This window comes from Macrosteles quadrilineatus, unplaced genomic scaffold, assembly GCF_028750875.1.
Source record: "Macrosteles quadrilineatus isolate MER2022 unplaced genomic scaffold, UCM_ALF_1.0 Scaffold_10__1_contigs__length_6754688, whole genome shotgun sequence".
In the NCBI taxonomy this organism is placed as follows: domain Eukaryota; kingdom Metazoa; phylum Arthropoda; class Insecta; order Hemiptera; family Cicadellidae; genus Macrosteles; species Macrosteles quadrilineatus.
In genome coordinates this window covers 193858-221416 of record NW_026542603.1, presented here as the reverse complement: position 1 = coordinate 221416, position 27559 = coordinate 193858, and the positions used below count along the sequence as shown (strand labels likewise).

The following is a 27559-nucleotide window of genomic DNA, read 5'->3' as shown; positions in this document are numbered from 1 at the left end:
GTATACATCTTTTATACTCTAGCATACTCTAGTTAGTGCTAGAGTATGCTCTTGTTATCTTAAACCTCTCTCTCACTTAATGATTTTCAAGGAGACTTGATGAGAAAACTCTTTGTAGGAATAAGTACATTTTATTGCAAGAACCAAAAATGGCATTTTCCAGTGTGAGCCCAAATTTCACATGCAAAGCGAAGCCAAGCTTGTCAGAGTATGTTTTACACATGAGGAAAAGCCGGGGACGAGAATAAGAAAATCACTTTCGGTGCAAGTTACGATAAACAACGCTTTTTTCATCACAACGCAAAAAAAATTAAAACTACAACTTAAAAAAATTAAAACTATTATCACTCTCAGTTTACATTATGATTATATACTAATATAAAAATAAAAGAAAAGGGGTTACAGCAAGCCTACTTAATAGCGTAAGAATTACAAGGGCAGTTTTTGTTAAACTAAGGGCTGGTTTCGTGTATAAATCCATAGTTTGCTTTTATGCCGCAATAAGGCTCATAACCATTTACTGCTGACACCATTTTTGAACAGAATGACACAAATTTCAGCTATGTAGCTGCTATGTATTTTCATTTAAGCTATTACAGTGGATAAGCATAAGAACCACTTAGTGCTTTCATGTACTAGAATTTTTAGGAACAAATAAATAGCTTGATCAACTCCACGCATTAAAGAGATTACACCTATTACACACATTGAAATTATAAAATCTTCCAATAAGCACACAAATAAGGAATTAAACCCCCAAATTTGAACAAATTAATGTAGAATGTGTGAGAGAATGTAGCTATATTACTAGCACCAGCTGACTCTTTTGCCAGGATTAATTAAACAACAAAACGTTAAAAGAGTGTATTTTCAAACATATTGACAGTCATGATAGTTTGTTTAGATATTCGACGAGGTCCATTGTTCCATAGACGGGAAGAGGCAGTCGTCGTCGAATAAATAACACATAGAGACACAGTAGTACACCGTTTATTACTATCAACAGCCAGTCTTTGATGAGAATGTAGAGCAGAAGGAATGTGGCGAGAACTGTAAGTACAATGATGTCTGAAGCCCTCGTGTGTTGGGCCCGCTGACTTTGAGGTTTATCTTTGGCAATTTCTTCGGCTGCTTCATCCTTTGCAGGCTCTTTTTCGGTTTTGATATCAGGCTTCATGTCTAAAATAATTTTTAGATTAATAACAGCAATAAATTTTTTTTTTACTTGTTCATCCAGTGGCATTTTGTATGATTTTAATTGTAAAGCAGTACCAGTACGGACCTTCAAACTTTTGTTGACATGCCAGGATCAAGCCCGGATCCTCCACCAAGATCCAAAACGCTAAAAAAAGCTAGCAAAGTATCCATAACAATTGGATCCATATTGTTGAATTAATTAAGGAACGAAGAAAAGTTGCATATTTAAATGTACCTATATATATGAGTGATGAATGGAGTGAGATGCCTTACCGATGATTGATGTTACCGACTAAGATCAGCTGTTTCTTTAGCCACGACTATTTATTAAAAGCCTTATGATAAAGGAAAGTTGTTTTAAATTATCAAAAAAACACTCACTATCTACTTTTCTCACAATCTCGATACAAATCGCAAATCTGAATATAAATGTTATAAAAGTTGACGCGTTAAAAAAAGGTATTGACATCTATACAAATTCACTCTATTGTTACCAACAGGATCAACAGGACCGCCGGCAATCTTTGATTTTCTGCCCATAACGGCAATGTTAATGGTTGAAGCGTATTACAAAAGTTTAAAAATATCTCATTTTTAAGCTATTGAAACCTTGGATATGATTTGCTATTTACTTTTTTATTTTAATTATTATTTTGACAAACTAAATAAATATATTGACTTAAATTGTGATTTTTTCAACCTTTAAAACAAAAGTTTTAAAATTCCAAAAAACAATTTACACAAAAAATATCCTTATATATAATACGTGAAGGCGATTTCTACAAAACACTACTCCTCCGTTAATAATGGACGGATTTTTACAAACAACGTGTCAAAATAAAGTATTTTTTGTGTAGACGCCCCCTTTCACCAATTCCTGTAATAAAAATCCTCGGGCTTTGCCCCACAGGCCATCAAAGTTGGATTTTCTCCCATAAGATTAACATGGGGGAATTGAAATATTTAATTGGAAACTTTGTCCCCACTAATTTGAGAGATCGGCTGGGCGTAGGAACTTGGTAGGGGTGTCCAAAGAAAGGTCTTGGTCTGTAGATGAGTTATCAAAAGAAAAACTAAGCAAAATCACTTAGGGCTCTGCCCCAGAAGCCTTTAAAGATCCCTCCACAGAGTTGTTTACATTTCGGCCATGTGAATAATACTTTTTAATAAAACAGCTGTTCCTTTTTAAATTTTATCTCAAACAACACATATATTTATTGGGAGTTACTGAATTCTACCAAATAAGTATTTGCAATGTTATTTTCTGATTTTAAAATTGATTTTCCTCTTTATCATGTCATGTCATGTTTTGCATTATAACGTTCCATTACGAAATCAGTGAAAAATCCTTATTTCACAGCAATTCTTAAATTGTTTCTTATTGAACTATCTTATATATATTGTACGGGTTGGTGTCTGCCTTTTTCACCACTTATGCCTACATTTTATCATATTATTATTCTACACATATCAAATATTTATGTAGAAATATCTGCTCTTATCGTGTCTAATAACATCCAAACATAGACACCTTGCCTAAAATGGTACCCATCTTGACAAATTATTTGCACCTGCCAGCTGCCTATATTAAGGACTTTGGCGCACTGGGTTGGTAACATTATTGAAAATAACACTACATTTGGGCTGTAAAATATGGTACAAAGAGAAAATACGATAAGCAGCTACTCTCATGACAGAAAGGTCATATTCCTTTTAAACTAGATCACATAATCCTTTATAAGATACGTTGATTAACATTATGTAAACGTCAATATATACGTAACAGCCAATTTACAGTATTTTTGCTTTTGGAAATGTCCCATTGCTATGTCATTTGCATTATTGGTTGCCAATGAAGCGGCCAACTTCACTTCAAGTATTCCACAACACCTAACATTCCGTAGAGAGATTATTTTGACAACTTTATGTTATTGATAAGGCTGAGACCCCATGTCAAGGAATTCCAGCTTTAACAGTAACCCCACAGTCAATTTCTCAAAACTATGCTAGAGGGTTCATTCATTGGCACAGAAGTACGATATGAACCGACGCCACGTGACGAAGGAAAAATCAATCTTACACTGTAACGGATATACCTCCCTTTGAAGTTAGAATATGTCTTCCCAAAAAATATTTTCTTTTCAAATAAAATCATATTACACTGATGAAATCACAGAAGTGTTTAACTACAAAAGACCCACCAATACGATTTTAATACTATTTAAATGTTCTTCCATAGGATAAGGAAGAGATGTCATATAACATACTAATAATAACTCCGATGACGTACGGTATGGGAAATATTTTAATCATTGAATGATCAACCAGAGTCGGAAACTAACGCAATTAATATCATTATTGTTTTTACACTTATTACTCTTTAAAGAATGCTAAATGCTTAAAAATGTATATTTCACCAAATTTAACGCAGTTAGACGAATTAACGTAAGCCTTGAAAGTAACCGTCGATTTCGACGGGTTTCCCCTAGTATTTAAAAATTGATTGAATCGAAATTGATGACTGATTTGACTTCAACCTAACTTCTAACCTAACCCAACCTAACCTAACCTCAGAATTTATGTTCCAAAACAAACCATTCTAAGTATTTGAGTCATTAAAAAAATATTAATGCACACTTTTGCCCTAATCATTATCAATTATTTGTTTGCTGCAGAACTGAAAGAACACAACAAAAATCTAAGAAAACATTAAAAGATGTTCTTCTTACATATAACCCCATGAAAGATATTGTAAGACAGTATAAAACCATCCAACGAGGCAAATATAAAATAATGTAGCACTATAAGTTTAAAACGCTTAGAGAGAATACTGGCACACTGGTGTGGATTGTGAATACTGACTTGAGATTGGGAAATAAGATTAATTTACATGATGGTCAAATGACATGCTTTGCACCTTAAGAGCGATAAATTGTTTTCTGTTGTAATGTAATTTTTATCCAAATATTTATGGGTCTCTAAAACCAAGAAACATATTTTCATGTAAGAATATTAGCAAACAATTTCAGTAAACACTGGGTGAAACCCGTAAAAATCAGCAGTTACTGTTGGGTTTCAAATCAAATCATTGAACTAACCCCCAACAAAAACCAATTAAAATTGTTTGTTATTGTTTTGTTAATCAATAACAAACAACTCCATTTTTAGAACAATTTGGGTTGTTTGTAAATTTAGTAGCGTGCTTAAGGTATGTCTGATCTATATAATCAATAAATCAAATGGAAGCTGGTATTTCACTAAAGGTTCTTGGATGAAAACATATAGGTTAACGCAATTAGAATTGAGTAAATATATCTAAAATGATTTCTATATCCGAGAAATAATCAAATGTATGTTTTGTTATGATTAAATCAATAAATTTGCCAAATTTTATCAGAATATTCATAAACGAGCAAACCACGACAGTTTACTTGTTCTCCATAAAAATATCATATATCGGAATCTTAATTTACTATTTATTTATTTGTTTAACTCTAATAAATAGTTTAGAAATGTAATATCATAGTTAAAACATACTCCTTAAGGATGGGAAATCTACTAAGGGAGTAAGTTTTATCTATGGTAATATTTTATGTTTTATAATTTGAGTTTTTGAGGGAAACCCATTTTTACTCCATAAAACTGATCCCATAGTCACATCACACTGGTTATCAAACTTTATCGTGCTAACTGACACACACATAAATATGTACATGTAAATTTGAACAGATGGTGTTTCCTGGCTATGGGGATATCAAAACAAAACAAAAATCGATCCGGGGCCAGGTCTTACTATGAGACCTACAGTATAAAAGCCAATTCCCTATATGGTAAATTTGCTAAAAATACTTGTATGAACATTTCTTTTCAGTTAAATTCAGTTCTAAACAACTAGAAAATTGTATGAATATTTCCTTACAATCTTGGTCATTCGGGGGCCATGCTTTTCCACAGAAATCACATATGTCCATATCTAAGACAACGTAAGAAGGAGGATTTGTGGTTGAACAGGAATCTAGATTTAGGGTCCTGAAACAAGGATCAGGTAATGTAGTAACCAACAGGATTAGGGGTAAGGAGGAAGATTACAAGATTTGAACCCATCAAGCTTAAGGATGAAATGACATTGTGGAAATTGTGTTGTCACGCCAAATCTTGTAAACTCACTGTGCTTTGTGCAAAAGATGATGTCAGTATGTATTACAATGAACAATTCGGTATATATAAATATTAGCTTTGAAAACTGTTGGGCTAAAGTTTATTTTGTGGAATACAAAATTTCTTCCAACAGAATTTTAACTAACGCATTCTATACCAGTTGAACTACTCCCAAGAACTTCTAAAGAATACAAAAGTGTTAGACTCAAGGAAATAATAAGGGTACTAAAATGACTTTGTTATATAAAATGTAGAGTTAAGCTTAACGACACTGCTTAATTGTGCTTTCTCTATGTGACATCACAAACATCACAATGTTTACGCAACAATAAAATTAAAATATATGTTTGAAACTCAACTTGTACTTGAATTCAAAGTTAAACTATAATTTTAGATTATAAACACTTTGAATTTTGATGGTACAGCTATGGCATGATTAACAGAAGTTCTAAGAAATTGTTTCCATAGGAATAAAACTAAATTTAAAAGTATAAAAACTATTAAGAATTTAGTAAGGGATACTGAGTTACTGTTGTCAATGGCAAAGATTGTGATCATTAGGTAAATAGTAATAGCAACATGTTCACCCTTAGCCTATTAAAATGTGTTTCATAGACCGTCTGAAAAATTAATTCCATTTAATTATGTCTAAACAACATATTTTGTTTCATATTTCAATCTCCAGGTAAACTTGAGTTAGTTCTATTAGGGTAGAGGACATTCTTATTTCTTGAGAAAAAACTGTTTAAGAAGTCATTTTTAATAAGAGAGACCTCAGTAAACTACCTTTTCCTACCACTGCATGGAAAAAAATTACATTGCCACAGATGTAAACAGTATGCAAAATAGCTCATTTTCGCTCTAGAGCAGGAATGTTCGCCAAATCAGCTGATTTCACAGTTGGCGTTTCTACACTAGCCACAGCCGCAGATCCAGTATGTTAACAACTTGTCTGTTGTACATGGCACATAGGTATCTTGTGTCATTTCTTAAGTTCAACGGAGAGTACAAAATTTCTCTTTTATACATATTAACCCAATATTCCGTTTTAGATCATCTACTGCCACCACAGCAACGTTGTAATAATCTCTCGCGATCCAATACATCGAGGTCATTTACCGCAAACGAGATTTACGTTAGTTACACGAAGACGTGTTAAGATAACAAAAGGTGGCTTGTGGTAGTTTGCATGAGAAACTTTAAATTTTCTGATTCCATACAAATTTACGATTTTGTAGTACAAAAAGTATGATTCCTAGCTTTTTTCGGGTCGTCAAACTTCAAGCTTAGTTCTTACTTTTCTCTGTTGGATGGACAACCTGGAAGTGTATATAGATCATAGATTTTTTTTTTCAAATGAGGGTTTTAGCAAATTTTCAATAAGCTAAAACTATTACCTTAGGTCTCATGGTAAGACCTGGAACCGGGACCAATTTTTTTGTTTTGAGGTCCCAAAAACACCATCTGTAACTCGAGCAAAATTTTGTAAACCTACATTTATTCGAGTTCCCGATCCAGCATGATCAGACTCGGATTCATATGTCATGGGAACGGGGTTTTATTTTATGGGGTAAAAATTGGGTTTTCCCATTTTTTTTTTTTCTTAAAATAAAGTTTTGCAATTTATTTCCCAACCATTTTGTAGAGCTAAAAAATAAATAATTTTGTATATGAACGTTTTTTTTATACCTAAAGGTTACGGAGAAAATTTAATAAAGTGTAAATTCAAAGTTCTTATGTTATTCTTATAGGAAATAAACTGTAGTAGTTTACTTGTTTTACGGATATATTTTAACAAATTTAGCAAATTTTTAATTCATACTAAGCTATCAATATTTTAATTAAATTATTTAAAGCACACCTTTTCCCAGCATTATCTGCTTAAAAGCATTACCTTCCTATAGCAGCAAACCTAAGTACTTATTAAATTAGTGTTTTAAAAAGGACATAAATCTGACAATTTTAAGGGGATATGTTAGTGAAATTCTAGCCAGGTTATAAAGTAATTTAATTATTAATTTATCTATATTCGAGCTGTTACATTAAAATTGTAAATAATTTGTGAGGAAAAAATACAAGAAGGAATGTTTATCTATTATTCATCTGTCTAACAAAAGGTCAAAGTTAAACTGCAGGGTTTTGGCAGGTCCCTCAGAAAAAATCCAAAGACTTTAAAACACCCAAATTAAAAAAAAAAACTAATAATTCACTTGTGCACTCCACAAAATTTGATTTTGATCTCCTCAAACTTATCCAACTAGGAAGGATGTTGGCTATTAAATTAATTTAACTTACTTAAACTATCAGAACTCCAAATCACCACTTGATTCCACTTCCTTGAATATTTATCTATGGAACAATCAAAATGCTCCACTGGAGGATATATCAGTATCATTCAATTTGTGAGTACTGAACTTGGGAACTATCTTTGACTATTTGAAATGTAGCCTAGATAAGATAAGATAACTCATCACTGTATGTAAGTAGAATTACTTAAGCAATGTGAGAGTTGTGTCATGATTTTATCAGTATTGTTAGTAAACAATAATTATGGTTGGTTATTCCAAACAGTAAGGTAATTTGAAATTTAAAATTGATTGAACCTGTGTCTATTACTTCACTACATTCAAAATGTCTTAATTTAGCTAGCACACATAATGTAGATGTTGAAGTAGTCTCTCAATGTGCTAGTCAACATTTTATTTTCCCCCTTGGTGTATGATGCTTTACTATTTTTCTTTGGACGTAATAATAATTTTAATTTTTTAAGACCTTAATAATTTTTGATACGTTGTAATTTTGTGCTTTAATAGACATGGAAGGTGCTAACAGTTAGTAGTTGTACCTTCTAGTAAGGTGTGGATAAAAGTCTGTGTATAATACAGAAATAGGGAAATGGCATGAGCACACTCTGTCAGTAAATCAACCATGCATGTTAATTTTCTTTCTAAAACTAGATATAAAACTACCTTAACACGTTCGCTACCACACTAGTACTAAATTGTTCATTCATGTGTGGTTTTCATTCATAACGGTCTATTTGAAGACCCTGAATTCTCCGCAGCGATCTTCAGGGATATCTGTTGCATATGTGCTTCACTTGGTCAGTGGAACTGATGATTTGATTACTAACGGATAGTTGGGCAAAACTGATTTTTACTTTGCTGCGTTACTGGCCCGGGGTCTGCGTGTACTGTTAACCAAGTGACACCCGGTCTATGTACCTCAGGCCGTGACAATTACTTAAGCGTCGCAAATATGTGGCGATCAGTAGTGAATGAATTCCAAGGAATGGAATGTTTACTTTTACTTCTATCAAAAATAAAAATATAATGTAAATAAATAAGGTAATTTTGATTGAAAATATAATTCTATAGCAATGTATGTTTATGTACTGAAAAGTGGAAATTTCTCAGTAAAAATATAACCATACTTGACATATGCTGTAGCTGTAGTCTCTATATAGAACTGTTTGGGATTTGCTTGACCAGTTTAGTGTGGTAGACTGATCAATGGCCAAGCAAGCTCAGATCAGGAGATGGCAACATTGATTGAGGGTTCTGATCCCTTGGTCAACTCACTAGTTTACCTGCCTCAGCTTGTGAAAATTACAGGCTGTGTATTTATAGTTACTCCTCTGGTTAGACATTTTACTAGTGTTAACTTATCCATACCAAAAAAATTTCTCACCAAAAAATTATTTTGCCAGAAACTGCATTTTAATGTGAAAAACATTATCAAAATAGGTGGACCAAGAATTAAATTAATTCATAATACCTTGTGTTTATAGTGTTTAAGATTGTTCAAGTATATTTTAGGAGTCTCTGAATAGGACTTAGGCCTACTTCCCCTTCCACACAAAAAAAAACATGGTGTGGTGGTGTTTTTTGCTACCACTCGATCGTGGTAACGATTTTGACGATGGTAAAAAAAAACACATTACAAATGGACATGTTGTGGTAAACAGACTCAACAGAACGGATAAATTATAGTATCCCACAGATGAGGGTGAGAAATGGCCTTAGAGCTTTAGCAACAAAACCAATGCCAAACATTAATTAGCCTGTTGAAAAATTATTAGCATTTGTTTAATTTCAGGTCTTACCATTACATCACTTCATATTTACTGTCAGTTTATATGTGATAGTTCAATGAATCATCTCTCTCATGCAGTGTACACAGAGAGTGATTATAATTTATAACTCAGTACAATAATTTACCTATATGTGTGAAACAGTAACTGACTTCAAAATCTACTGTACTTTTTCTACGCTTCTGCTTTCAAGATATGTATCTATTTTTAAGACCTCCAATATCAAACAAAGTAATTAATTAGGAAGCTAATAATGTAACATGAGGCATAGATATTTTAAGAACTTTTGTTTTTGTTTAAGCTCAAAAACCTTTCACAAAAATCACAATACTTAGATCACAATCGTAAACCACAATTTTTTTTTTTTTTCCCTAGGACGCTAGGCACGAGCCTGGGATTGTTTTTCACATTACTTCAGGCTAGACCTAGGGGTTGCGGCATTATCACTTAGATAAAATCCATTGGTGACTTGGCGGGGATCGAACCCGGGACCTCAGGGACTGAAGTCCCGCGCTCTAACCACTACGCCAGCTCGCTCCCCATCGTAAACCACAATACAACTGATAGAAATGTCAACCAAGAAAAATTTAAGTTAGGAATATAACAGAATGGATTCTTACCTTCAATAAAAGCTAGGTTAGTTTACTTGTTTTAAATGTCCTTACCCTGATTTCAAATGTTTTAGTTTTATTGTATCAGTAAAGTATATTTCAATAACAGAAAACATAATTGTGAAACAAAACTAAAAGTCCACCAAATTGGTTTTCGTTCCAACAAAACATGACCTCATAGTTAGATGTTAGATGTTGTTATAAAATAAAAGTCAACTTTTGCAAACGTATTAGCCTAACTAAAATGTAAAACAAGATAGATAAGATTTTTCACATTGTAAAATTTCAAGTCATAAAGTTTTGACCACTAACCTGTCATAGTTATAATCCAAGGGTTTCCAAGTTGTATGGCGTTGTCACAAAAACATTACCTTGTTCTTAGGTGGTGTGGAGACAACGTTACTGTTACTCGTATGTCATATATCACAGCAGGTGATACACTATCTTTCAATTTTCACACAGGGAACAAATTATCATTTCCCAGTTGTTTGATCAACTATAAGTATTTTTTTTTTTTTTTTGTACTTTCCTGTTAAAGGAAACATTCATTATAATCGATGATTTTTTTTTATGTATCGATATTTTTGTTTTCCGATCCATTACAAATTGACAACAACTAACTGATCTTGTTTAGGCTACAACAGTCTATTATATGGATTAAGAAATGAAACTGTTCTAAGCTAACCTAACATAACCAACCATACTTGCTGTACCATTTAAACATTCCGTTTGGGTTTGATAATAGAAAAGGAAAGTTAAACACGGAATTTTTAAATGTTACAGCAAGTTTGGTTAGTTATGTTAGGTTATTTTTTTAGAACAGTTTCATTTTATGATTGTTTTTTGATACTGGACAATATTTATCGTATTTGTCAGCTGATATGTATCAATTTGTTAATGTCGATATATCGAGAAAAACACCATCGATAATAATGAATATACCCTTTAACAGGAAAGTACCCTTTTTTTATTATTGGAATTGCTATTCAATCTGCATTATCAAATTTAAGTTCTGATCATCATTGCGTTATTGTTTTCTAACTTTTTTACGACTGAAATTTGGTTCCAATGTTCAATATAAACTTTTATATTTTACCATTAGTCCTTATCTTTTCCTTTGATGATGAAGAAACTGGTTTAAGATTCTAAAACTAATTTAGAACTGAAATTCAGTTCCAATGGTCATTATAAAATTCAACTTTGGTCACCCAATTGGTTTTTCCCCTTACTGGTAAGAGAAAATCTTTTCAACAAAAAGGCTTACAGTTACAACTAGTAGGCCTTAGTAAAATTACAATCATTGGTGACTCAAGTTAAATTTTACCCTTGACTTTTGACTACTGAAGTAAACTTTACATCCTATCTATACGGACCAGCTTTAGCCAATATATTATTTAAATAAGACATACAGTAGTTTAATGAGCTTGTTGATGCTGCCCTGTATTGTGTCTGGATAGTCCATATGCTATGGTTTTACACAATATCTGCTACCATTCTAATTTAAAACGCTTAAAAGTGTTTAGGAGAAATCAGTAATTTACATCAGCGCATTTTGTCGGGGGCTCAATTACACTACAAATGTAAAATAGGAACAAAATGTCTAGTTCTATAGCCAAAGCTTGCAGGACCGTTGTTAAAAAACTAATAAATCCCCAAAAAAGCTGTGATAAAATGGTTGAGTGCAGGTGAAATTACAAGCGTTTATACAAAATAGATTTTATTTACCCCTCGACATGGCTGGAGTTTAGACATAGACTAGCAAGTTGAGGTACTGCAGCAGCACTCGGGTCAACTTTCTGGTGATTGTGGCTGATGAATTGTTCCAACTTGCTTATGTTCTCTGAACTGAAGGCCACAGCAAAATGGGTCCCTTTCATTGTCGTCAATAAAGAACGCAAAACTTGCACTAGTTTTTCTGCCTGCAATAAAAAATATATTCTTACCAAAGTTTGTGTGAAACAATGAGGTTGACAATTATTGTAAATCAATCATAACCTAAATAGAAGGTTTTAAAGATTTTGTATATAATATGACTGCTTGATTACTAAATAAATCTTTTGAGGTGGATTCTTACTATTCTTAGTGACTCTCAAAAGTTTCGAGCTTATGTAGAAGTCAATTTGAAAATAAATTATTAATTGTAATGATTTAAAACAACAAAGCTGTTTTTCGATTCAAGAAACATCAGGGTATTGATTGACCTAAATCTATTTAAGTTTTAGTGGATTTTCAATTTATTATGATGAAAAATTTACCTGGCAATCACACTACATTATTTATTTTACAGTTGATGGTAAAAATCACTCGTTTATAATAGTCTATACTTACATAAACATTGTTTTGACAATTTGTTTAAACTAAAACAGCCAATTTAAATTTTTTGACTAAATTCTAATTTGCATCAAATAAATATATACTAATATTATTAAAAGTTCATTTCACTGTTAAACCAAAGTTTGCTATTGCCACATAACATTGGGGATTAAGTTTTCTTAGGAGAGAGCCAAGAAAAATAATCAGTGTTTGATCGGAACTATTTTCCTCTACATATAGTAATATTCAGTGTAATCTTTGCTCAATATAGTAACAACTAGAACTGATGTTTTGGTGTTTTTCCTTTGTACTGTATACTGTAACAATTTGCTGGAATACTGTCGATGGCTGGTTATAAAAACATCTTACAAGTCTTTTGTTTAATTTTTCCTTGTTATTTAGGTCACCCAACGTAGTTACTTGGCAACCCAAAAGGCCAATGATAGATTTTCCTGAGGTAGTGCCAGTTGTCAATCATGTTTTTAGGTCAGAAATAAATTATTTACAACATATGAAGAATATTGTCAAAGCCGTTTTAGAGATATTTGAGCATACATACAAGCAAACATTGCTCATCATAGAGTATAGGATAACACAAAAATATCTATCTACTGTAAATATTTAATACGCTATGCATATTTTTGTCATAATTTTTTTGGAGCGGTGGTGCTACCGATCACCATGTCCAAGGTGTCGTTAGAAAGGTCTTAGCATGTAGTTTTGCCATCAAACAAAAAAACTTTGGAATTCCATCAGGGCTCTGCTCCAGTGGCCTTCAAACTTCCCATGTGATTCTTATGGAGAATATGTTTGTTTACATTTGAACAGATGAATACTTTGAAATTGACACTAATATTTAAAACAGCTGGTTATACTAAAATTGGAGACATGTGCTTTAAGGATTTATTAGATTAGTTGAAAAGATTGATGTTTTACTGTTTTAAACCAGTTTTATTTGCACAAAATGAAAACGTAACAAAAAAAAACGTTTGACATAATGGAGACTATAAGACGTCGACCAGGACGGCCAACAGGAGGAGGCCGACGAACTTATACTGGTAGACGCGAACAAAATACAAATAATACTATTGTCGTTGATAGCCGAATACAGCAAGCACCCTTCTGTGTTAGGTTAAGGTGTGCTTTCCAACAGCCCCCTGAAGATATTGACAATACTTCGCAATTGCTCGAAATCGAGCAACATGTACACTAGTTATTATTATTATTCTAATATAAATCAGTGTGCTTAAAAATATATTAATTTAACAATAGAAAAAATTGCACTTCACACTTAGAACACAAAATTAAAACTTGAGCCATATAATATACCTTTTTATCCAGCCAAAAACATTTCATTAAAAATCTAATCTGAAAAATATTGACGTTTTTCCACACAACCAGTTGACCAAAGAATGTTTTTGACTTTCGGACCCAAGCTAAAATGTACATCAATCTAAAATAGCTTTCTATACTACATACAGATCCTAACCCCATTTTTGATAAAACCCTCACCATTTCATAAACTGTCGGGAAATCTACCGGATGGTAAAGTTCTGAGACAAAATTGTCCAAAGCTGGGCTCACTGTAGACCCGATGCTGGCCGCGACATCCAGGTCATCCGTGCTTGCTAATGATCCTTGCTTTCTTACTGCATCTCTTAACCATTTGACACAAACATGTGTTACCTGAAAATGATACACGTTTGTACAAGTTTGTAAATTCAACAGGTTTTAAAAAATCTTCTACACTTGGGTAGCTGAGGGGTTAGTACTCGTCTAGTAATGAAAAAGTAGTAAGTTGAATCCTGAAAATGTCAAAAACTGTTTGATAGATCAATACTGGACCCAGCTGTACGTAATAATTGGGCTTTAATATATTAGTCCTGGCTATAAAAATCAGCTTATCTTGGTAACAAAGCTGTCATCTCAATTCATTCAACACTCATTCTTCCCACATTAAATGCACACCCTTTTTATGTTCACATAATAAGAATATAAGCTCAGATGTCTTTTTCTATTTGTAACTATGTGGGTTTTTGTTGATATATCCTGCATTGTAATGTGTATTTGGCCAAAAATATAATTTTTAAACATAGGCCTAAAAAAAAACATAACCAAACAAAACAATTAAATCTATATAAATAAAATTAGAGTTTTGTCTGTACTTTGCTCAGAATTATATACTTTTAGGTTATTTTTACGTTTTATACATTAAAGAAGCAGAAACGAGTCTTATCTCTATTTCTGTCTGTCTGTCTGTCTGTCTTTCCCTTTGTCTGTAACACACAAGATGGCATTTTACGCAATCTTCTCCGTGAAAACCAGAGTACCTATCAAGATCCAAGTCATTTTAATGTATTCACTGGATTGGCGAGAGTGTCTTTAGTGATTTAAATATAGCCTCACTACTTTGTAAATAAAATTACGGACGTTCAAAAATGCAGTTTTGTGCGATTTTTGTCAAATTTTCGTTCAATTTTTATCACATAATCGTCTATAAAATAACGAACAGCTGTTCGGATCAAGATGATTTTTTCTAGCTGTCAATGATATGTTTACAAATGTTGTTTACAAATACCGCAACCATTTCGAATCACGTTTTGAAAGCAAATCCCAACCAAGTGAGATTAAAAACGTTTTTCTTACATAACGAATTTAATTAATCACAAGTGCAATAATATAGTCTAATAGTATAACCGTAAATGAAATTAAATAACTAGACATCGTCCAAATCGGAACCAGAAATTCTTTGAGTATAAAATGTTTCTTGAGTTTTGACAACCAGAAAGAAGACCTTGAATCAGTGTTGTATAGGGCTGGACACTGAAATGATCGTCGCCAATAGCTTACAAAAAAGGTTTCCACTCATTGACGGCGCTTCAATGGCGGTTGTGTAAAGTGTAAAGTAAAAAATCACAACTGCAGTGGGTGATTGTAACAGAGGTTTAACAGAGGAAGTGCTAAACTCGCTTTTCCAATGTGTCACTTTCTGTTTCTACTCACCGTGTGATGCAATCGCTGGACCATACAGCCAATAGGCCCATAGCTCATATCTTGGATACGTAAGCCTACATATTTATTCATAACAACCTTTTTGACGACGATCCTTGATACCGGTACTTTTCCATAGAATCTACCTACTTAAGAAATATAATTACAAATGACCAGAACCCCAACATTGTGTGATTTTCGTCACATTTCCTTCTAATGTTAATAGATATACTAATCATTGTTTAGAGAATGCGTAATCTATTAAATAACAAAAAGTTGTTTGGGTAAAGTTGTTTGTTTTTCAAACTGACACCGATAAGTTTACGCTATAACTTTTTAGGAGAAAATCCAAAAGCAAGAGATCAATAACCTCGGGACTAGATATTAATGTATTTAATTGGTCGGATGTACTATAGTTCTTAGGTAGGTTCTTACGTAGGTACTGGTTCTTTTCCTTAGAACCGTTGGTAGCTGCTGGAATCATTTTTACGTAGGTACCAACACATCACTGTAGTTTACAAATTAGTTATCGTTGGTGTTGCACCTTATTTATTAGAGCCGTCCGTATTCAATTTAAGTGATGTCTTAACTCTGTATAAGTTTTGCTTTTTCTGTTTGGATTCCAAATCTTAGCTTACCCGGTATGCTAAGAAAATGATAACCTACATTTGTTGGGCAAACCATCATGAATTGTTTACGCCTTTATATTGTTTATGTATCAATAGTTCGTGGCCTTTTTTGGATTGTTGTGTGTATGTCTGTTGGTAACGCATAATGTCCTTATTTCTCAGTGTTTCACGGAATGGACAAGAGCACCTTTGATACTGAAAATGTCAACCGGAATAAAGTGTTAAGTGGTGAGGTAGTACTTTAAATACGTTTAAGTTAACCGATCTATAAAACATTTTTTAGTTTAATCATTGGACATATGGACCATAACGATCCGGGTGACATTTAATTGTGAAGCATTTATTTTGGCTTGAACTGTCAGATACTGTATTTGCGAAGGTTTATATATAATAGTTTTGCCAGCATATCTGCAAATATGCAAACTAATTGCTGTTCTTAATCTTAATATAAGAAGGTTTCAACTGACTACTATAAGATCCCCGTGCGTAGGACGGGCACACAGCTAGTACTATTTAAATTAGTATACAGTACATAAATCATTTTGAAACAAGCACTATCTTGTTACCTTAGTTAGTCCTAATGCATTTTTTGCCAGCTCTCGCTCGGAGTCTGTCCATGACTCATCATTCCCCTCATCGTCTTCTTTTAATGTCTGAAAAAAATGTCAGTAGAATATGAATACCATATTACTGATGTAAGTTGAGCAACATAACAAGCAGCTATATGCATGTTGTCTCTGGAGGTGCTTTAAGAGTTTTGTACACTCGTACTCGTAATAGTATATTACATTAGAGCACCGATTATCCGAATGCCGGTCTTCCAAAACGTGGGTAAACCAAAACTGATGCCAAACACGGTAAATACAAATTTACCGCCACGCCATGTTAGGAAAGCAGCGCAACGCTTAGCACAAAACTCAGCAAAACAGTGCTCGTGCTGTCTTGTAGGTATCACAAATCTATACACATAACCTCACATTGTGATAGTAACATCAACCATAATTTTTATCAAGGAAGAGGCATTTTTTTCTAGCATTTTGATACAGTAGGCTATAGCAATGTCAGCAAAAAGGGGTTTTGTTCTTAGTATATCTGACAAACTTAAAATATTAGATTGACTAAAAAACTGTGCAAGTGGTTCAAGATTAGCTTGTGAGTTTGGTGTTGATAACTCGACAATAACTTATATTAAAATGAACAATGCATCTATTACAAAGTTTGTGTCTGTGCTGAACAATGAGGATGAAAGCCTGTACAGTATACTAGCATAGTATACTATGCTCAATACTGAGCTTATATGCAATGCTGAGTGTGCTATGGTTTATTGCTCTATGTACAGTAACTAAAGACGATCATTGAGATATGGTCAGATATGACGAAGATCTCGTTGATATCACCTGTGCTGACGATGACAGTTGCATTATAGTAAATTAAAGCTTCTACAATAATCGCTAATGTTAATGTTGTTTGTAGCTCAAATTGTAAACTTTATGCCAATATTGATGGATTCTAACTACGCTTAACAAATAAATAATGCCATTTTACACTAAGGTTTGACTATCCGAATGATTGATTATCCGAACACCACTCTGCCCCAATTGTATTGCATAATCCCCTACTGTACATTACTAGTCCGGAAATTATTTTGTGTTTACCGGATGAGTGTGGTTGTTCTCTGGGATTACTATACAGGTACAGTTTTTTTGTCAATTGTTATATTACCTTTACCTAAAAAAAAAGAATAATTGGAATTTGGAAATAATGATGTCACCGACATACACACTTAACAATCCCTACTAATAATCTGTCTGAGAGGTTATTTGTTGGTTAGTAACCAATCACTGTCACTAGAATATTAGACATATATTTAGTATTTATATAGGGATTTGTTTCTATAAAACTAAGTATATTGAAAATCTTGTTAGGTTAGTTATTTGTATTTCCGTGAGAGATTATGCTTTTGTTTATGTAACCACTCACTGTCATTAAAATATTAGACCATGTGCTTAATACAAAACAATAAGTAAAAATAAGTACAGTATAATATTAATAAGCTGGTGTCCGGCAAAATTCATAAATCTATACATTTAATAATATGTAAGTTATAAAAACCCATTTGACTAAGCAGGCAATTTTTTAGACAAAATCCAAGTGAGGCAAGTCAACTTCAACAGAGTAGTGTGACCAAAAAAAGTGTTGTAAAATATGTAAATTAGTGGAAACAGAATTGTCTTACAGTTTCCAACTCCTCCTTGGCGTCTGAGGCTAAGTTTACTTCATTGCCCAAAACTTGGAGAGTGGCTTGTAAGTTATCCTTGGGAAGGATGTCAACAGCACTGCAGGCGTCCCAGAACTGACCGGTCAAAGTCAGTCTGTCTTTCGCCCTAAAATTAAAATGGATGGATAGATCTTCTCTGCCTTATAGGCCTAACTGACAACAGATATTTACTTTTAAAAATAAAACCTCTCATTTACCTCCAGAAATACAGCTAAACCCTTTTAACTGCACAAAGTTTAACCTAAATTCAGCTTAACCGTACCCATTACAAAATTGAAATAAATTCAAAAACATTCAAATTCAAATTAGCTGGTCAATGTGGAGTGTCTGGTTTGGCACAGTTACTTGGTTCGGCTTGGCCAAGGGAGTAAAATGGAGCAGACGATACATGTCGCAAATATTTGGAGAGCGGTAGCGAAAGTGTTAGCAGAAAAATAGGTTATTCAAAACAGCTTCGCCCTCATTATTTTAATTAATCGGAATTTTACTGCAAGGATATAGAAATACTAACTAACTGATGTAACAAATATGAATTTTATAAATAAGGTAATCCTTATCATCCATTGCCTATATATTTATTCTAGGTACTTATAATGTTAAACTTGACTAAAAAACTTTAAAAATTAGAAGGTCTTTGTTAAGTTTGTACAGTTGGAACCACAGCCAATCTGCCATAATGAAAATCCGTACTAATCAGACTAATAGCAAAAAGCAAATAAAAATCATTAATACATTCACAATAATTTCCCCAACTCCGGAGAAAAACGATAAAAAGAAAAAGAAAAAATATTTACATACCACAATAAAAATATAAAAAACAATGTCAGATGAGTTTTTTTTGTTTTTTTGCAAGAGGTTGGCAGCCTCTTTTAATCTTGCTTTTCCCTGTCCAAAGCTATGGCTATGGCACATATCTAGCAAAGCAAGGGGTGAGCTGGTACAGTACAAGGGTGAACTGTACGTATAAAAAGTAGCGGCAAGACCAGGATCCGAACCCACGACATCACTGCCTTGGTCTCCTAAGTTCGTGGCGCTACCGACTGAACCACTGATTCACCATTTAGTCTCGTCAAACAAAATCGGTTGCGAAAAAATAGAAAAAGCACAATCAATGCTCACTCGTGCACTCATATCAGCAACCATTAAGCACCACCAAAATGCAAATCTTGTAATAATCTTTATGTGGATGTTAATCTATTGGAAATTGATCCTAAACCACAGATCCGACTTAAAGGGAGCCGACTTAACGACGTAGGCCTAGCACTGTATTCTGTTTTTAACAAATCCAGAGTGAAACTACAATTGATTGGTATCCCTACAAGAAACATATCAAAGAATAAAATAATGAAATAGGCTACCTTAATCATTTCATTTCACTGCGGCATCACATCACTGTGTACGAATTTTAAGCTGAATGAAGAGTGAGTGCATGATTGAGTGGATGACTTGTAGAGCTAATAGCAATGTAACTAAGATCAGCTGTTTCTCTAGCCCAGATCATTAATTTAAATAATTAAAGCTCAACAATCAAGTATAGGAATAAATAGATAATGGAGGTTGAAGAGCAAAGATTGTGATCATTTATTATCAGGTGTGTCAGCTGTATCATTATCAGGTTATTGTTATTGTACTCAAATACAAAAATAACACTGTACTCACCCTTTTTCTGTTAGATTGTGTAACGATTTTACAAAGTCAAACAAGGAAGACATAATGGAAACCAGAGACGATGTTACAGCTTTGTATAAAACAGCTCCCTCCTGAAATTACAAATTCGTATTGTAAAAAATGTCAAAGGTTTTTTATATACATATCTCTGAAAAGGCTAAGTTTTAGCTAGGTAAATAAACAAACTTCCCTGATTGCTTATTCTATTACTGTCCTAGATCAATCATCCAAAGATAGGCCTAACTAATCCACATTGAACATCAAAGCATTGACTTTTAATACAAAAGTATACAACTCACCTTTAAATTTATTCATCTTTAAAGACCAACTACATGACCAGCCAGGTTATTATTCAAAAAGAAATTGTTAAAAGAACCACACAAAAAAGTTCTGCTGCTAAAACTGTATTTTATCTCCTAATTTTTTATAACTGGTTTTTTATAAAAACACAAGCTAACAATTAGGTTTAGGTTTATTTAAGTTTATAGGTAAGTTTATTTTTTTTTGTTAACTAGTTTTTAGTTTGTTTCTACCACAGAAATCAGTTGTTTCAGTTTTTATTCTATAACTGGCTACAGACTGAACTTAGGAATGGTATGTAGCTTTTACCCATAGTCGAGGATCTTGTTTAGACAATAAGTTGAAGAATGCAGAGAATGATTTGTAGGAATGCTCAGTTTAACTTTAAATGGATAAACCTGTTCAGAGACACTTCTTCACTGTTCTTTTCTAGACACTGTAAAACATATTACATTCATGTTGAAGCGTATATTTTATTTGATTATGTGTTGTATTACTTGTATGACTGGGACGGGTGGCGTCGTCCTGTAATCCAGCTACTAGGAGGTCACGAATTGTGGATATTTATAGGCATGCACTGTGGATGTGATACTCCCTGGTATGGATGAACGTCCGCACGAGTGAGTACTACGACTATCCGCAGTACTATCCTGATAATTAGACCAATTTGTATATACCAAGGAAAAAATGTGGTTCGGATTCCACTATAAACTGTAGGTCTCTTAGTTGCCATTAGCTGTATGGGCTATTAATTAACAGCTGTGTCTAAAGAATGTCGGCCTTAGTCACTAACAAGACTACAAGATTGCGCCATTCATCCTACACTCATCTCCATTCATACTTGGCTTAAAATACCTACTATGTATGGTCGCCATTTCATCGAACAGTATTAACAGTATTAACTTACTGAAATAAAAAGCCTGAAATAAAAAAAAAAACTGTAATAAAAAAACATATGGCTATTTAAAGAGCAAAAAATTCTTTTGAAAAATACATAAAAATAACTCAAACTTTACAGACAATAAAGTGAAACCAAAATTAATAGCTGAAAATTAACTTTTGGCGTACTGACATCGCACTGAACTTACATCTGGTGGTAGCACCATGAAAAATTCTTTCACCATGTTGTAATGTTGGGACATTGTCTGCAGCATGGAGTCCAGATCAACCTTTGATGGGAACGGCTTTTTACCACATATGAAGCCTATTTTTGTAACTTGATTATTCAACGATTGTACTGCAGCTCCTGTTAAGAAAAACTTTCACTTAAACTAGGTTTAATTCTTCAAATGTTTAAAACCAACATTTAAGGAAGTTTTTTTTTAACCAACCGTTATCATTAAAACATGATAACTCACTTGTGTATGGACAAACTCTTTGTAACTAAAGTTGCAGAGAAGAAGAAACAGTTGTTTCAAAAGTCTGTAAATGGTACATTGCGTAAGAACCAAAAACATTTAAATGTTTGAATAGTAGCGGAAAAACCTGCCCAAAATTACAGGTTATTTCTCATTTTGTGTAGTTGAAAATCACCTGTCTTGTGTCCCTGAGGACTCGGTTGTTTTTAAATGTTAAATGTTCGTCAATCAGTGTGCGTGATCGTGTGTGTTTTATGTACTTATATTTTAAATGACAACCTTCATAAGCGACACCTTGTAAATAACGTATGGCCTGAAGATGGTTCCTAGCTGAAGCGAAACTATAGTTGCCACAAGCAGCAGTTTGGATTACTGAATGCAGGTATTTAAACCATTATAAATATTCAAACGTAATCCGGAGGCTAAAAACTCTTGAAAATAAAATCACAAATTATGCCAGAATCGCAAAAATAGTCACGGGTGTTGAGATGATCACGGATGTTGTCGCGATCCCAAGATATCATCACGTGTATGCCGTAATTGCAAAATTGCAATCACATGTAGTGCCGTGATTGCAACAAACTTTCACTTATTTTTCCTCAATCGTGTAAGGTACTCAGTACAATGCTTTAATTTTTGCGTTTTAGTGACCGCAAGTAATTATCACAACCGTGGCCGCGACCACGCTAAGATACATTCACGGATGTCCGACATCGTGAGAAATCATAACGGGTGTGTCCGCAATTGTGGGAAATCTTCATGGGTTTTTTCAAGGTTGCTGGAATTCACCACCGATGTTGCTCCAATTGTACGATATAATTTTTGCTATCACAAACAATTGTCATGTTTGCAGAAGGGGTTGTAATACACTAGAAGGGTTTAATAAGCGAGATTTCTTTTATGAGCGGCAAGTTTTGTTCTAGAAATTTAAAAGCCTAATGTTTAAGTTCAGCAGACTCTAGTTTGAGAAAATCAAAAAGCTAACAACTTTTCTGAGGGCTCATCTGGCAAGCTATTATTTATTACTGTGACTCAGCTTAAATCAATGTATGGTTAGTGTTTGTTTTAAACTCTTTGATTTTTTCATCAAGATAGTGACAATAGACCCTACGTATGTAGGCTATATTTCGTCTAGTAAAAAATCACAAGCACTAAGTATGTGGCTGTACTGGGGGTTGCGGCAATATCATTTAGATAAAGTCAATTGGTGATAGATAGGCGGGGTTTCAGGGACCTTGAGGACATACAGGGTGTTCATAAATGGGTGTCACAAACTTCAGGGGCTGATAGTACTCATCAATCTAAACAAAAAAGTTCACAGTCATAAACATAAGTAAAAAAATGGTTTAGCTGCTAGCTGCCATTTTGTATTTTTTACAAAACAATTTATATCTCAAGAATTATTTAAGCTACAGAAACCAAACGTTGCACATACATTTATTGTGTCAAGAGGCAATTACAAAAAAAAATTATCTAATTTCCTTTCAAACAAAATGGTAGCCATTTAAAATCGTTAAACTTAAATTACCTACTAAAGCGTGGCTGGTTTTATGAAAAAATGACAAGAACACTTTTATTTAGCATTTTCAAACGTGTTTTCTCCTATCAAATGAAACCAAGTAGAAAAATATCGAACAAGAAGAGCTGAAATATCAGGATTTTTAGTTTTAAAATAAGGCAAACCATTCTAGCTTAGCCTTATTCTACCCCATTTTTTACAACAAAAAATTGTAATATTGAGGTATTTAAATTGTTTTGTAAAAAATAAAAACCGCCTAGCTGCTAAATAAAATTTTTTTGTCCTATATTTAGGCCTATATGAACTTTTTTGATTAGATTGATGAAAACTATCAGCCCCTCAATTTTGTGACACCCCTTTATGAACACCCTGTACAGTCTTGTGCTCAAACAGTACTGTAGACCAGCTTGCTCCCAGAGCTTTAGTGTTACCGGTACGACAATAGATCTCAGAAATAGCTACGTTAAACTATGAATCTTTGTTAGCTAAACTAGGAGGGGTTATAAAGAACAGATTACTTGTAGGACAACAGGGCCAACTAATTTTAAGAGTTATAGAGTGAATTGCTATTTATAATCTTAATAAGTTTTCCAGTTTTTTCCCATCTTGTGGGGGTCAATTTGGATTTGTTGCCCATCCCTAATTTTGTAATTGTAGCCTACTTAAGGATTTACAAAAACCTCTAAAAAGATTTTGCAATAGCAGAACTTACCAAATTGTGACCAAAATTCAGACAGGCAGAAATTCTCTATTTCTATCCTCCCCAGTTCATTATCTGAAAGAATCACATGATTTTAAACCTAGTTTATATTAATTAAAATTATGATGAACAACTTAAAAATATATGTAAATACAGTAAGTAGAGTCCCGTTAGTCCGAAATGGTTGGAACCGGACCCATTTTGGAGTACCAAATAGGCCTATTATGAATTAAAGGTTTTTTTTAATTTAAAAAATTTTTTTGGATTTTGTTTCTTGGGACGCTAGGCACGAGCTCGGGGTTGTTTTTCACATTACTTTAGGCTAGACTTAGGGACTGCAGCATTATCACTTAAATAAAATCCATTTGTGATTTGGCAAGATTGGAACCCGAGTCAAAAATTAAAAAAAGTTATGGTAATTAAAAAAAGGGCGAAATATTTACTAAAAATACTCTATAAAAAAGTCTATCTCGCCCAGCCGCTACAGAATACTTTGACCAGGTACAGCTAACTGTGTTAAAAGTAAAAAAAAATAATTAAATAATTAAATTTAAATTTTTGGTTTTGGATTAAAGCGGACTTTTGGATTACCGAAGTTCGGATTATCGGGACTCCACTGTATTGACAAATTAATTTATGGCAGCCTATGAAATAATTCAACACAAGTTAAATCGTTAAACATCCCCCTAAATTAATCTAACCTGGACGGGACACATGTGCAAGTTGCACATGGAATACTCATTCCAAGGCAATACTCATTTACCTTTCAGATATTATGTTTGTTTGATTTGAGACGGAAGTTATTGTTAGGCTAGGTGAAAAAACTATTTATTTACTGTTAATTAAATTTGTCAATTGTATTATCTTGTCATGTAGCCTACAGAGTGAGTTACCTGTACCATCAATCTAACTTAATCAATCAACTATTACTAAAAGTAGCAGAGGCAATCAAAATCTATTTTCATAAACGGTTTCATCTCTTGTAACTTAGAATCTCACTATAGTCGGTTGGACAGTATAAGTATAAAAGTGTTTAAATAGGCTATCAGAAAATGCTCGACAAAGCAGATATAAAAGTACTCTTTGCAGGTTTTAGTATCCAGGCTATTTTATAATATCCAAGATTTTTGTATGTACTTTCATCCTAATTAAAATCAGTTTTCTGTTAAAATACTGTAGGCTAAAAGTGTTTCACATGTTTATCGTTTATTTCTAGTAATCTATTTGTTCTTATTTCCCTTATTTCTAGTATTTAAAGCTTAAGTACAGCTAGTATTTATAGCCCACTTAAATCTAGTCAATTTAAAAATGTCTATTCACCATGTAGCCTAGCTGTTTTATTGTGATATTTTTATATGTAGCCTTACTTAATGATCTGACATGGTCTATGATATTACTGTATTTCATGTTCAATGACCAAATAAAAAATCTTGAATCAATAGTACTAGGCGTACGCTCATTCTTCCCGTAAAGCGAAGATGGTAAATAAGGGGAATGAGGGACAGAATAAACAGTACAGAAGTACTCTAATAAATTACTGGATCTAGCAGGCATGGATCCGCATGCATGCTCAGACAGTGTTTTGCAGAGCAGATCATTTCGAGAATGCCAGATGTCTTGATGCTGATATGGTGAAGGTCTGGCCCAAACTCATAGTATAAAGGAACGTTTATATTAATTCTAGCTTGCATTTCATATAGCGAGCGAGTTACTATTCAAGTATCATATTACAGATCAAATTCCAGTAGCGTAATTACATTACTCTTGTTACCGTACTGGAATAAAAATGCTAGTCGCAAGTGATGTAGTTGTATGGCAAAAGTTAAGTATCAAAGTAGGCCTATCCATGTATAATCAGCAATCTTGTTGGTCTTATCCTTATGTAATCGCTGTGTATAATTTGTTTATATTTTAGTAGGTACTGTAGTTGTTTATGTTTATTAGGTAGGCTATGCATAATGAGTGAACTCATTCCAACTATGTAGGAAGAGATTTGAATATTGTTGAATTTTGCTTGCAAATTTTAGGCGTTTTTTGGGGGGAAGAAAAGAAATCTATCCCCTCCACTTAAACCAACCATAGCAGACCAAAAAACGGAGATGCTGAATACTACCCCCAAAAAACCATCCCCCCCCCCCCAGATGAAACGGGCGCACATGAAAAGAGCCCAAAAACTCAGGCAGACGCTTGAAAAGCGCCCGGACCTCCAAGGTCCCACCCAGGACGGTGCGAAAAGAGCCCGGTCTCTCTCTAGAACTTTCACAACGTGTCTTCAAAGGAGAAGAACCAATAACACAGTTGAAATACATGAAATTATTTACAATATTAAAAGATACACTGTTTAAAGATACATTAATACAAAATATATTATTCAAAGATATTTACATTAAGATATAGTCTGTTTACCTAACCTAACCTAACCTAACTTAACCTAACCTAACCTAACCCAACCAAACACAACACTATTTAGGGTACTAAAACACTACTATATATACAGTACACACAATTTATAGTCAGCGTCCTCCTCCTCAGGTACCTGTGGAGACCCGGGCTCTTTCCATGCTTAAGATTAGTGAACCTTTTTGGGGATTAAAATTTCGGGCTCTTTTCATGTGCTCCGGGTGAAACGATACCTACGTCACAAAATCTGCCAACTAACCAATATGAGGAGCCGTGTTCGGGACTGAAATACAAAATCAAATCTCAAAATCAAACAAGCATCGGAATAAAGTTAGTTACTTAGGCTAAGTTAATATTTCTTAAATTTTTTATCGTTGATTTACGTTTTGGTTATTTTTTTGTTAGTTTTCATATAAAACTTTATAAATAGGCCAACTTAAGTTAGTTGTAAATAATGTTTTTTGATTAGTACCATAACCGTGTTAAATGACGCTGTCAATTCCACTTTGTGGGTAAGAGACGAAGGAGGAGGTATAAGGTAATAAATTGTGTTTTTGTTTTTATAGTTATATATTTAAAATATAATATACAAATAAAAACGTAAACAAAACAATTTTAAAATCGATGTTTATAATAGAAAATTATAATTTACAGGTTAGTTAATCGATATATCTAACCGAACAAGTTTCGATATATATCGTTATTCATCAGATAATAAACCGTCAGTCGTCAGGGTCTCTATACGGAACTGCAGCTACAAAAGAGGACGTTAAACAGACAATTTATAATAATACAGTCAAATAACCATAAGTTAAGGCTTAAACTTACGATTTTTAGGTTATGAATGGACCATAATCATATAAAGGTTATTTTTTGTGTAAATGGTTTTCTAGGGATTCATTTAAACTTTAGAAAGAAGGTCCAAGTCAATTTTCAAATCAAGGTTTTAAAGTTATGTAGGCCTAGGTCTAGGTTACTTACGTTCAAGTTTTTCTTTGTCCAATTTTATACGATCGCAGACAGCATTAATCAGATTTACCCCGGACATTTTAAAGATTTTCTTATATCCACGGTATCATAAACGTGCACACCACGACCCTATGATTAAATTGATGTTAAAACAACCTAAAAGATTAGTTACTTCGGTACTTCCTACCTAACCTAACAACAAACAACAACTTGACATTTTGACATTCATTATAGAATACAGAGTCAGTGTGAGTGCAGTGCAGTACTACTGCAGAGTGCAGAGCCAGTTAAAGGCGGCCGTGGCAGAGCAGAGACCGTCGGTCGTTTTCATCCTCATCGGCGCTTTTTTTTCAAATTGTAATAGATACGGGTTGG

The 27559-nt window shown here is 33.4% G+C and overlaps 1 protein-coding gene across 1 annotated transcript; it reads right to left on the bottom strand.

Moving 5' to 3' along the window:
* Nucleotides 1–849: 849 nt before the first annotated feature.
* LOC129004649 (cyclin-D1-binding protein 1 homolog) lies at nt 850–27446 on the bottom strand. The gene is made up of 9 exons (XM_054433201.1): nt 27197–27446; nt 23828–23890; nt 21327–21484; nt 19930–20030; nt 18229–18376; nt 16559–16645; nt 13885–14058; nt 11785–11978; nt 850–1179 (listed from the first exon to the last, which is right to left on the bottom strand). The coding sequence occupies exons 1-9, from the start codon at nt 27261–27263 to the stop codon at nt 1167–1169; spliced, it is 1005 nt and encodes a 334-aa protein (XP_054289176.1). The 5' UTR covers nt 27264–27446; the 3' UTR covers nt 850–1166.
* Nucleotides 27447–27559: the final 113 nt, after the last annotated feature.

Coding starts and splice junctions, on each gene's coding strand:
- LOC129004649 (XM_054433201.1), bottom strand. CDS start 27,263: ATGTCCGGGGTAAATCTGATTAATGCTGTCTGCGATCGTATAAAATTG. Junction 21,485..23,827: donor TGAATTTTGGTCACAATTTG/GTAAGTTCTGCT, acceptor TTTTCTTAACAG/GAGCTGCAGTACAATCGTTG. Junction 18,377..19,929: donor CACAATCTAACAGAAAAAGG/GTGAGTACAGTG, acceptor TTTTAATTTTAG/GGCGAAAGACAGACTGACTT.